The sequence below is a fragment of the Periplaneta americana genome, chromosome 15 (assembly GCF_040183065.1).
Source record: "Periplaneta americana isolate PAMFEO1 chromosome 15, P.americana_PAMFEO1_priV1, whole genome shotgun sequence".
NCBI classification, from domain to species: domain Eukaryota; kingdom Metazoa; phylum Arthropoda; class Insecta; order Blattodea; family Blattidae; genus Periplaneta; species Periplaneta americana.
In genome coordinates this window covers 101,259,313-101,273,015 of record NC_091131.1, presented here as the reverse complement: position 1 = coordinate 101,273,015, position 13,703 = coordinate 101,259,313, and the positions used below count along the sequence as shown (strand labels likewise).

At 37.2% G+C, this 13,703-nt stretch overlaps 2 protein-coding genes across 3 annotated transcripts in view; both read left to right on the top strand.

The window, feature by feature from the left end:
• The window catches only part of LOC138715218 (receptor-type tyrosine-protein phosphatase S-like), a 476,906-nt gene that overhangs the window by 66,973 nt on the left and 396,230 nt on the right, over positions 1-13,703 (top strand). The gene's annotated exons all lie outside the window — the stretch shown is intronic.
• Positions 1-13,703, top strand: part of LOC138715220 (receptor-type tyrosine-protein phosphatase F-like) — a 222,076-nt gene that overhangs the window by 80,609 nt on the left and 127,764 nt on the right. For both annotated transcript variants that reach the window (XM_069847908.1, XM_069847907.1), the window contains exon 5: positions 3,768-4,054. In XM_069847908.1, coding sequence (XP_069704009.1) covers positions 3,768-4,054 — 287 coding nt within the window. The remainder of the gene's footprint in view (positions 1-3,767; positions 4,055-13,703) is intronic.

Sequence of the window (13,703 nt, the reverse complement as noted above, 5' to 3'; positions counted from 1 at the left end):
ATAACAGGCAGGTTGAGGGATTTAAGCTCCAAGATAACATCATTATCTGTTGGAGAATGAGGAACATTGCGTAAAACGACTTCCAGTCTCTTGGTATCTGGATTACGAAAAGTATGATAAGGGAGCTGTGATTCTTCTAAGAATTTTGTAACTAAACGAAAGTCAGCAGCAGTAGTAGTGTTAATTTTTAAGACTTTGTTCTGTTGTTGTGTTGAATACTCATTGGAAACAGTGGAATCTATGTCGCATATTATCTGCTGGTAATTATTTACTTCGTGAAGAAATATTGGTGGTATTCTGATTTTGGGAGTAGGCCTAGTAGAGGTTGATTCTTGTGTTGATGCTGGAGTCACATTATCAATTTCATCATCCATCTCCTCGAGAGGGGAGAACTTGTTGTGGACGGTAGTTAGATCGACTACATATTTAGAATTTATTTTAGAAGCTGAAATTGTTAGTTTTTTAGTTGGTGTGAAAAAACTTTCATCAGAATTAGAAGAATTATTTTCAGTTGCTTCTTCATATTGTCGTTTTGTGACTAATTTTGAAGGCTGTAACAAGGAACGTGATGTAGAAGAGTTAACTGGAGGGCCTTGATTTGGGAAGGAAAATTGGCCTTCGTGTTGTTGATGTGATTGCATATTGAAGGCTATGCAACAATGTCTTCTTTTGTTTTATGATAAAAACAAAACACTATCTGTTTCAGATAACCAAATTGTTCGTATTTAACTTATTAAATATTATATTATTTGAGTAAAACAAATGTTCCTAATATTTCCACACTTTCTTCAGCTGTCAATAATACAAGTAAAGTTTAAATTCACTTACGAACTTTGCTGGATGTAGTTATAAATTATTATAGTAACAGAACATAACCTTCTGCGACAGTATTGGATTTCCAGCCTCCGTGACTTTTCGCTAATTCTCTTTCGATTGCATATCCGAGAATTATCGATACTTGCGGTTTTATAACGGTAGAAAGCTGACCTGTCATTGGCTGAACAGTTGTAACCTGAGTCGTCATTGGCTGAAAGACTTGACCTTTAATGAGTAGGTGTACTTTAATGACATGCATTAAAGGTCTGCTACCAGGTGTATAATTACTACATTTCGGCATGGTCGAGCATAAATAAATTAACGACACTTCTTGCATTCAAAACCAGGAGTAACTTTTCAAACACTCGGTGTGTTCATTTTTTCTTTACGAGTAATAGACCATAACAACGAGTGAAATACGACACGATGTAAGCACAACAGTCCATATCTTGTTCAATAAGACTACCGGTATGCGGTATTTTGAGGATTAATTATTCATTTATTTATTGGCGAAATAGACTTGCTAAATATAATGCGAAATTTCCATTTGGTTTAGATAAATTCACGAGCGCGAAAGTATTATGGATGTCTGTTGTGATGTTACCTATGACAATAATTATTTTAAGAAAGAATAATGACTTAATCTTAAAACAGTTCCTACGTCTAATTTTGTGAGAGAACGTTTGAACTCCCTTAAGCGTAAACATTTAATTGTAGTTGAACTTTGTAATAACATTTTCACTTTGAACTCTAAACTTGAGAAATTCTACATTGTTAAGACAAATGAAAATATACATGTAGGAGAAATGCAGATAGTATATCTGCGCTATTACCAAACTAGTGCAGGTGTGCTTTTCAAAATGTAGTCCGTATTCTGCCTTTTGTCCTTTTAATCTCAGGAATGAAAGCACTTTGATCTTAATTTTTTTCTGGACGCAGTCTACTGCTACGGTGAACGTAATAGGTCATCACGAGGTCACTGTTGTTTCCGTTGTCTTGTTATGATTGCCATGTTTTCCGTATTGCGGTAGTTATTTCCGTTGTATTGTCGCGGTAGCCGTCGTTTTCCTTGTATTTTCGTAGTCGTTATCGTTTCCGTTGTATTGCCGCTGTCGTTTCTATTATAAGCTATTGTCACATAAAATTCGTTTTTACTGTGTTGTGGTCCCCGTGGTTTCCATTGCATTATCGCGGCCACTGTCATCGTGGTTTTCGTTGTATTGCCGCGGTTGTTGTGGTCGCGTAGTTTCCATTGTATTGTCGCGGTCACGGTCGCCGTTGTTTATGTTGTAAGTTAGTCATGGTCGCTGTCGCTTCAGTTGTTTGTTGCGGTTGCGGTCTCTGTTTCCATGGTAAGCTATTGCCGCAGTCACCGTTATTTTCGCTGTAAGCTATTGTCCCGATCATCGTTATCGTTGTAGTGATGCGGTCGCTGTTGTTTCCTTTGTATTGTAGTGTTACGGTCGCTGTTGTTTCGATGGTAAGCTATTGCCGCAGTCACCGTCATTTTTGTTGTATTGATGCGGTCGTAGTCGTTTCCTTTGTTTTGTAGTGTCGCGGTCGCTGTTGTTTCCATGGTAAGCTATTGCAGCAGTCACCGTCATTTTCGCTGTAAGCTATTGTCCCGGTCATCGTTATTTTCGTTGTATTGATGCGGTCGCTGTCGTTCTTTATATTGTAGTGTCACGATCGCTATTGTTTCCATGGTAAGCTATTACCGCAGTCTCCGTCGCTTTCGATGTAAGCTATTGTCCTGGTCATTACTATTTTCGCTATATTGATGCGGTCGCTGTCGTTTCCTTTGTGTTGTAGTGTCGCGTTCGCTGTTGCTTCCATGGTAACCTGTTGCCGCTGTCACTGTCGTTTTCGCTGTAAACTATTGTCACGGTCATCGTTATTTTCGTTGTATTGATGCGGTACTTGTCGTTCTTTGTATTTTGATGTCGCGATCGCTATTGTTTCCATGGTAAGCTATTGACGCGGTCACCGTCGTTTTCGCTTTAAGCTATTTTCCGGTCACCGTTATTTTCGTTGTATTGATGCGGTCGCTGTCGTTTCCTTTGTATTGTAGTTTCGTGGTCGCTGTTGTTCCCATGGTAACCTATTGCCGCAATCACCATCGTTTTCACAGTAAGCTATTGTCACAGTTACCGTCACCGTTATTTTCGTTGTATTGATGCGATCGCTGTCGTTTTCTTTGTATTGTAGCGTAGCTGTCTCTGTTGTTTCCATGGTAAGCTATTGCCGTAGTCACCGTCGTTTTCGCTGTAAGCTACAGTATTGTCACAGTCACCGTTATTTTCATTGTATTGATGCAGTCGCTGTCGTTTTCTTTGTATTGTAGTGTCGCGGTTGCTATTGTTTCCATGGTAAGCTATTGCCACAGTCACCGTCGTTTTCGCTGTAAGCTTTTGTCACGGTCACCGTTATTTTCGTTGTATTAATGCGGTCGCTGTCGTTTCCTTTATATTGTAGAGTAGCTGTTGCTGTTTCCGTTTCCGTTGTATTGTTGGGTCCGTTGTCACTGTTGCTTTCGTGTCTTGTTGCGGTCACTGTCATTTCCGTTTTATTGTTATGGTCACCGTCAGTTTGTTTGTTACCAGCACATTTTTCGCCAGAGATTTTATCTTGAGCATAATAGTAACTCTCCGTCTCTTCGGTAGACCTATTGAAATCACTACATATTCTTTGGATTCTGCTGGTTATATTCCGCCTCACAAAAATTGAAGACCAGTTTGTGCATTAATGGAATGACTCTTTGGGCTCTATGGAACTGTATCACTGTCGAAACTAGTTCTTAAACGTTGATTTCCATTCAGCAGATCGTCAGAAGAACGCACACGTTGGCAAATTTTGTGGTGATTTTGTGATTATTATTGAATAAAATGTAATGTGTATTTAGGCTACATCACTGTATTTACTTAGCATTCTTACATCTTTATTTGTTACAGAGTTGCCTGTAATATACACTTCAGGGAAAATTGAGTTCCATCAAGAGAATTATGTGCCTCTGCCAGATAATGGAAATAGCTGGGAGATAACTGTTTCTGTGAATGCATATAAAGATGCGTATACTTTGCTTTGTGTGTCAAAGCAACCATTTTCATCTGGCTGTTATTGGATACTACTTGGAGGTTGGATAAAAGATGGAGGGAAATGTGCTATCAGAAAGTGCCCTAATGGAGTTAACAAGAGCGGTTATCCTGGTGGACGATGCAGTGACTTAGTCGACAAACGTGTAAGTATAATAGAATATGCAATTGCATTGATTGTTTCATATCGTGTTAATATGTATGTCAATTATTTTTGTACTTACAATATCTGCCCATACTCTATTGAAGAAAAAAAATAAAATTTTAAATGAAAACTTTAAAGAATAGGTAATTTCTGAAACGAAATTGTGAGCATACCAATATTTCAGTCAATAAAAGAATATATCGCTCGCGTACTTGTGATAAGCACTTTTGTTCTACGTTATTACGTAGATATTTCTCGCTCCTCAGGCTCTCTAGCACACTAAGGCACTCACAAATACACTCATTCTTCCTTACGAACATAAGCGCACTGAGAGGATTTAAAGTTTATTGATCAGCATTTTCTTACTTTGAGACGAAAAATAGGTTGGAAAGGATGGCTAATATCAGAGAAAAAACCTATTTGGTTCCTTTCTTTGTTTACAATTCTTTCTCTATTCTGTAAATTGTTTATGGTAGATAATATTATAATATTGCTAAGTATATCTTCTGTTTTGATAAAATAGAAAATTGCCTGGTATGAGCACATTTTGAGTCTTGTCGCAGTTCCAGATAATAATTTCAACGTTCCTGATTTAACCACAAAGAAGCCCATGAAATAAAACTACTAGAGAAGTGCAACGTGTGGGTAGCATCCATTCAATATGTCCTACAATTTTTAAGATTATATTTCATAATCTCGTCTCTTGGAACTGTTAGAATGAAAATTGATCCAGTCTCATTTTTTTTGTAATATAGTGTGCATTGTCTTTGTAATTGATAATAACCATTTATTTTAATGTTTCATTCCACACTGGTAACAAAGGCTGTAATCCAACGAAGCGAATTAGGAAATTATGTTTTAAAATTGACGCAGAGACAGTAGCGGCTCGTGAGATTTGATGTTGGGGGTTCACATATTGAATATCGGTACTCATAAATAAGTTACGACATTAATTTATAGCATTACTGTTTTCGTGTACATGAACTCGTTTTCAGAAAAAATAAACAGAAAATCAAACTGTAAGAATCAAATACTCACCCAACCCAGTAATTCGGAAGAGGATGGTGTTGCTGTTGAATGTTTGTTGAAAATATGTTGATCACTCTCTCGTTGAAATCCACACATTCCGTAACCATGGATTTTTCAATGCATAGCATTGCTAAGGCCGTTAGACGTTCTTCCTCTATCGTATTTCGAAGGAACGTTTTCACCCGCTTTAATGTAGAAAAACATCTTTCTGCTTCCGAGGTAGACAAAGGTACTGTTGCTATTATTTTCGGGCGCTTCGACACTTCACTGAATGACACTACCACGTTATTTAAGATGAGGAATTGCAAAAGATCGGCACCGGACACATTTCTGAAGTCATTTCTCATGTAGATCACTTGCAACTCAGATTTCATTTATAATTTAAGAAATTAATATGTTTCTATTACAGATTTCAGATTTATCTCGGGGAACATTTTGTTATAATTTGGAAAGTGTTTCGAGTCGAAAAGATTTGCTGTCAACATGTGATTTGTAACGCAGATGTGAAATTGATTAAAGATCCTCGGGTTTGATGATGAGGTTTTTTCAACATGTCCTCGCAGTGCTAATTCAAATTCACCACAAAAAATGAAACAATCGATAATTTTCGATAACACATACCGATTTTTTCTCACCACGTCATTATGTCTTTCAATATTTTTCCTGAACGCAGTGTCGAGTTGTTCCCTGATATCTGTTTTTCCAAGCATTGACAGATCCAATGTTGCATTCTTATGAACCACATATTCTTCATGTTTTTTTAATTTTTTGAGTCAGATGACTTAAATCACACACTCATGTTTTAACCCAACTAGCATCACTTTCTTTAGCAAAGAGCAAACACGGGAAACAGAACAATTTGTTTGTGGCTTCACATCCACAGATCCAGTTATTTCTTTCATAAATTTGAGGCCTGAACACTCTACGAAATGATTTCGTTACCCTTACATGATCGATCCTGAGAAATTGATAAAAGTGGAAGTGGTCCTCCCAGAGCCTTTATTTCAAGTTTATTTTCTGATGGAAGAGTTGAAAAGTTCGATGTCTGGAGAACATTAACACTATTTTCCGCCATTACAAATCACAAGTTTTATTATAGGCCTAGTTAAAAACGCACAACGTCCTTACGTAAAACGTATAACGCTATTTTCCACCATTACAAATCACACGTTTTATTATTGCTAGAAACACACTTTCTTACGTAAAACGTATTTACAATAACATTAGCCTAGTTTCACTGTTAGTATCGGTAAGTACTTATACCAGTAGCGGCCGGTGATCGAAATCCTCGGTGAGGCCAGATGCAACTAGTTTAAGTGCCTCCGATAGAAAATGTTTGTTTATGATATTAATTATTGTTATATTATTAATATCATGATTACTGTATTATTATTATTATTATTATTATTATTATTATTATTATTATTATTAGTATTAGTCTATTATTATTAGCCTACTATTGATGAAAAATAATGTCACTCACCAAATAAGCTGTTATGCTGTGAGTTTCAGTGATTGTTTCAGTGTGATGAAGCAACCCACATTATGTGTTGAAAATCCCTCCTTTCTGTTCTTTTTATTTTTTCCCTTGACAGCACGAACAAGGCCAACAGAGAAGTTTATTTTACACCACATCACCACTTAACCATTTATGTTGCCCATACCAGAATGCAATAGAAACTCGCGTTTTAAGATTATGTCAGAAAAATTGTCAGCGATGTCGTAGGTATCTCGGTAGGCTCTCTCTTTATTTAAAACTTCCTTTCTTTCAATATTATTTCTTCTCGAAAAAGGACACTCTAACAATGAATTAACTACACCAGCATTATTTCTCGCATTTGTTTCTGTTTATATTTTCCCGAAATACATAACAACATTGGTCCAGATTCACTACTATACTACGAATTACAATAGTACAACACCCTCGCTTAAGTCATAAACTGAGACATAAGGGGAGGGAATAGTTTGCGTCTCTGCCTGCCAAAGAGCTGGAATTTGTGTTATTTATGACTTATTTAGGAAGACAAGTCACCATTGCTATTCCCACCCCACTCTACCCTTGAGGCCGGCCCATGGATGTAAGGAGTGAAACCTGACCAGGCCACGAGGCCAGACGAATTGTGCCTCGGTTACAACGTTTTAAGCGCAAGCTCAAACCCCGCGAAAATACAGGAAATTCAGAAGACAGACCCGGCACGAACGATTCTGGCCTCAGGAACAAATTTTACTGCAAAACAGGTCTATATACATCACAAACAAAACCCGGCACAAGCGATTCTGGCCTCAGGAGTAAATTTTACTGCAAAACAGGTCTATATACATCACAAAGTTTTAAAATGCTTCTACAGCGATGCTTCATTCAAATAACTAATACATTATATAAAAACACAACATTTGATTTCTGTTAAGCCAAGTGACTGAGGCCCGGCCTCACTTGCCTCAGTCAATCAGCCACCACTGACTTATACAGAAGTTCGCGCCGCGGGAACACAATGTTGTATAACTGCTTCAGTGCATCGCTAAAAACATTTCTTACAAATTCATGAGCTAGTCCTCCCCCCACACTCATCCCTTCTAAAGTGTTAACAGAAGAGAAACCTGTTCTATTTAGGCAGCTTTGAAGCAAGCTGGATAGCCCTCTTGCTTTAGAGAGAGAAGTGTGAATAACAGACGAGGGTAGTGTGAGTGACAGAGGACAGAGTTGGAGCCACAGATTTCGTTGGCGACAACAGCGTTTTTTCTTAACACACTTTTCTTCTACTTCTTAGCGTGTTCCCACTACTGCAAGCTGTTTTAAAAGGTCTAGCTGGTTCACGTCTGAGCATGAACCCCCAGATGCAACTATTTCGCCCGACTTTACTGGCTATAACTCACTTATGCTCTAACGGTCTAACCAAAAGAAGCCGAACATCCAGCAGTTTCTTTCTATAGTTACTCTTAATTATGAAGAGAATGAGTGGCTTCAAGAGTGGTTCAGTGAACCAGTGAACCTAAAGACGAGCCGCGCCTGCGCAGAGACCTGTCCTACGTCTACTTATAGGCTACCCTACCTACTGTCATCCTCTGAGGAGTTTAGGGCTGAGAGGAATGCGGTTCCGACTAGTCTAGCGCGGTACTGGAGTGGGAGGGAACAGTGACATCGCCAGTCTGGAAGGAAGTACAATCATACTGAAAACATTCGCCCAATTTACGAGAGCAGTGTGCCTCTTAGTTTTCTAAGGTATTTTTGGCGAGATAGAGATACAACCATTCGTACTTACGTGTTCAGAGAAGAAAAGTATTGTAGAACATTTTATTTATTTATTTATTTATTTATTTATTTATTTAGTCTATTATTTATTTATTTATTCTGGTGAAGTTAAGGCCATCACACCATTACAAATAAAAATACAATAAAATAAATAAACATAAAAATCATAATAAAACTATAATAATATAAATGAAAAGAATCATACTATAAAATTTAGTGATTAGTAGAATTGAATTAAGTTTGTAAAGTAATCTATTTAAACAAAAAATAATATTAATATTAAACTGCCCCCCATTGAAGGTGGCCCTTACGGACTCAGTATATCTTCAAAAAAAATTATTATACATGTGTAAACGTAGATCTTAAGTTTTAAAAAAGGGAAACAAAGAAAAGGGCATGAAAAATTACAATTGCTATTAATGTGGCACCATGTGATTAATTAGGATTTGGCAAGATTTTTTTAACACAATTATCACAATGTCATCCCTCAGAGATGTTGGCAGAGCAAACTGCCGTCGAAATTCTTCGAAAAAAGCTGGTATAGTCCCTCGAGCACCTATGAGCAAGCCGAATAACTCAACGTGAATTAAGGCATATTTCAGCTTGAAATAGTTGACTTTAGGCTCATAGATTGACTTCTTCTCAAGGTGGACCTCGGCTGACTGATGACATTCTACTTCAAAACGTATCGTGGGGTCCACAATGATGCCCCGTTTAGTGTCAGCATTGTACGCTAAAATATCTACTCGTCTCGTTGACCCATTTTCCACAGCATGTTTCCTTAAAAATGACTTGTAACAGTGAAATATTTAATATGAGTAATTCATATAATATTAACATAGCTAACATCAGGGAGATGTTTGAGCAAAAATTACAACAATATTATTTAATATATTTATAACAAAATCACATAGGCCTAGGTAAAAAATATGTATATGAAATAGATGTCACTGACAAGGTCTTGTAATAAAAAGTAAGCAAATTAAAGTGTATTATTTAGGTTTATTTATACACGCTTTAACATCTAGGCCTTTGGATAGCCTACTAAACAAAATATGTCACAAACTAAAGACTGCATATTTTTGGACGATTAATACTTTCCACTCCGCTCCGCTCGGCTTAGCTGTAGCAACAAAAGAATCTACCTGCAATCCCCCCGCACCGATGGAAAGAATACCTCAGGTCCCAGCACTAAACTCGTCGGAGGAAGACAGTACCGCTACTGTAGTGTTTACAGCAACTGTGATTTGTACAAGACTACATGCGAGATGAAATAAAAAAATAAAGACTTACAATCACACGACCGAACCCTTTCCGTGTAGAAATGATTTGCCAAAGCTGTAGTTCTTCATACTGCCAGAGGCTTTACTGTAGCTAGGTGCACCATGGATGCGATCTACATAGAATTGCATGGTGACTATTATTATTGTTATTATTAGATTAACGGAGAATTGCTGGAATATCATTGGGGAAACGAGAGTACACCGCGAGAACCTACCACCAAGCACAGTTTTTGTCCACCACATTCCAATTCGATTCACTGCGCATTGGAACTCGAACTGGATTACCAGCGTGGGAAGCTGACGCTAGCCATTCAGCTAAATTATTGATGATGATGATGATGATGATGATGATGGTGATTATTATTATTATTATTAATATTATTATTATTATTATTATTATTATTATTATTATTATTATTATTATTATTATTATTATAGGTACACACTCTGGCACAAAATGCGATACATTTCATTTTTCTTTTTAATTTAAGGTATTCATACAAATGGTTGTATGTTTGCGAGTAGAACTGTTAATTATACGAAATGTCGGAGAAATGTCCGTATATTATTTTAATAAAAATATTTTCGGTAGGTATGGTTATCAGCAGTATTAACTTAGGTCTTGTAATAAAAAGTAAGCGAATTAAAGTGTATTATTTAGGTTTATTTATACACGCTTTAACATCTAGGCCTTTGGATAGCCTACTAAACAAAATATGTCAGTAAGCCGTGAGCTATTAATGTGGTTATTTTTCTGTTATCATGTGTTATAATGGCTTGTATTCATTTATATTCTGTTATATACACAGAAGGGATCTTCCCGCGATTGAGTTAGATGAATCTTGCAAATCAGAAACAAGAGGAGTTGGGGAGTGTCTTACTTGTAAGTCAGGAGGCAAGACCTGGCATGTGAACTGTGCGATAGAGGAAAGAAAGAGCTACCAGAAAGAGAGTTTGTTTCATGATGGTTAATATTATAGAATCTACCGACACGGAAGTTCATCTCAGACTAAAACCATCTTCCCTCCTCCATAACCATTGGTGATATATCCACGGCACGTAATAAAGTCACAGGACAGGCCTTGCCTCCTCTACTGTACTACCGTATACCTGTCGGACAGAATGTTCCTACAACACGTTAACGTTCGTTTTTATCCTTCCTAAGTCTAGGCCTGCTTGTAATCTACAGTAGTTAAGTTCAATTTTTAAACAAGTCATTTACATTTACTTTTCATTCAAGACGATGGATATTTTGATTGGTGTGCTTAGTAATTACTTTCTACAGAGCGCTCCAGCGATAAGCACCGGTTTATTCTTCTGTCGCTGGGCGGCATGGTGCTTGAGGGACCGCCGGCAACTGGGCCCTTAAACTCACGGCACTTCACCGAATTAAAACTTACATGTATACTTACTAACCATAATATTATGTTGTATTTAACATTAATTATTATATGTTATATTAATTACAGAATTTTGTACTCACTGTCATGACAGTAACTGCTGGAAGTGTTGACCATTTTGCGCTATACAGAGTTCACATCACCGTAAAATACCATCGTTCACATTCATGAGCTCCGCTGCATTGATTTGTCTAATTGCGTCACAAATGTTACTCGTATCTTTCAGTTATTCAGTTGTACGATAATTAAGCTTACTCGTATTTGTATACACTTTATTTTTTTAGTCTCCTCTCTCATTTTCATGTTCGTTGTTTATGTTCATGTTTCTAAATACGACATACATGTATCCTGGACGTTTGTTGTTTTATTTTGTAAGTCATTTCGCGATCCCTCTCAACTCTTTATAGATCCTCTAGGACAGCGATCATCAGAACACTGCACCCTCGGGCTAGCGTCCCTTATCCGCGGACCAGACACTGCCCTAGTGTGCATTCGTGGCTGCTGGCGAGTATACTGTCTCCCTTTCCCTTGTGCACGATGGAGCATATTTCCTTACCCTCTATGCACTCTACCCATTTCAGCGAGTGCTGGCGACCACTGCCCTAGGAGGTTGCGTCCCATCCTTTGAAAACCACTGATTTAAAATGATTTCAATTTTTAAAATGATTTTTGTAATGGCAATTAAGGCTGTGATGAATCATGGTATGTAAATTGTGATTGAAGTAAACGACGAAAAACTCAGATTGGTTTGCCATAGAGTTTGAACCCGGTATCTCCTGAATGTGTATTATTAGTCTATTATTATTATTATTATTATTATTATTATTATTATTGTTGTTGTCCAATGCCTATCCACTTCATCTTACGTGATTCGGGTTCCGCATATTGCGGATAGATGGCAGAACTGTGACCCATTTTCTAGTTGCACACCACTTCGGCGGTGCACATTCTACATATGTATATGTGGAGAGTTATGTCGTGTAAGTGTAGTGTATGGAATGATTAATGACGAAGGTGAGGAAGGGATAAGGAAAACCCGGTGCCGCACCTAGCCTACTTATGTCGAATACCACCAAGAGGGCCGCCATGCTCAAAGTCCCCATCCGACGGACAAATCAATATCAACAGTGACATACCTTCTCTTTATATGCACTGCGGGGAGTTTTGGGATTTAACCCAGGCATATTGGTGCACAATCTTGTGATTAGAAGTACACCGCCATCTCTCCTAGTCCCGAGGTAGAAATTTTACATGAAAATCTCGGACTCCGCTGGGGATCGAACCCTGGCCGGCTAGTCTGGAGACAGACGCGTTACCACAAAGCTAACTCGGCGGACATTATTATCACCATCATCATCATCATCATCATCATCATCATCATCATCATCATCATCATCATCATCATCATCAGGGGTGTAGTCGTGCCACTGCGCCGCTCCTGTACTTTTTTCTGTGACCTGGGAGCGGCCTGCTTCTTTATATTTAACTTTAAAATAATTGTTTTACGGTACTTGCTTCTTACTCAATTTTGTATTTTATAATTATGGATTAATAATAAATAGCAGCGATATTAATAATAATAATAATAATAATAATAATAATAATAATAATAATAATAATAATACTTGTGCGCTTAAGCCTACGTACAGTTACAATATCCTGTTCTTTTCCTCCACTCTACTTACTCAGTAGGCCGTAATTCTGGAAATTGTTGCTGCCCAGTTTATTTTCCTTGGTGCATTGAAGTCTCTGTGACTGATTCTGATTATAACAGATGTTAAATGGAAAGCTCTTCTTATGATGTTGTGTCATTCCGTGTAAACTCTTATTTAAATCGTCATGAAAATGTGATTATTCATTGTAAGGGTTCACATGCCAGGAAAACAACTATAAAATACTTTTTTATTTCTGTTTCGAAAGACTTAAGTGCATACCGATACTGTAATAGTAATATACGTTACAAGAGCGGTATGTTGACGTTTTCATGTTCTCGGAAATTAAAAAAGCTCAACTACGTTTCGCTTTTTCAATCTTTTCCTCGAACATGAAAACAAACATACCTCTCGTGTATCGTACATTATTTTGTGCGAAGATCGTTTATTACATACCTGAAAGACAAATTTCTAATTAGTTGCAATGAAATCTCTATGTTGGTTTCTGTTTAATGACGGCAACTTCGGAAAACCAAAATACCTTTCTTCAACATTGTTGCTATAAAATGTTTTCTGTGTTTACTATACTCCAGCAGTCCGTGATATACGTCTGTCTTTTTTTTCCCCCCCAGTCTATAAATGCGAACTTAAAACGAACGGTAAGGTTGTGTAATGATTTATTTTTCATTTTTATATTTTAACAGTATTATTTATATAACATATTGCAGTAATAACATCGGGATCTGGAATCTTGTTGATTTTTTCACGGCTTCCTTAATGTTACTTATATCAGGAATGCAATAAGTTTCGTGGAGTAGTAGACTTTACTTAATTTTTGCAAATATTTAAAAACAAAAATTAACATTGCAATTTAGGTGAAATTGCAGTGGTAAGTTTCCAATTTATAATTATGTTAAACATCTCTAAAAATAATATGTTAAAAGCCTAAAGCAGTAAAATAAATGTCGCGCTTAAGCGGTAAGAAGAGGGAAATTGTTATGTGTGTTACGTTGGGAATACTGAATGTGGTATTTCA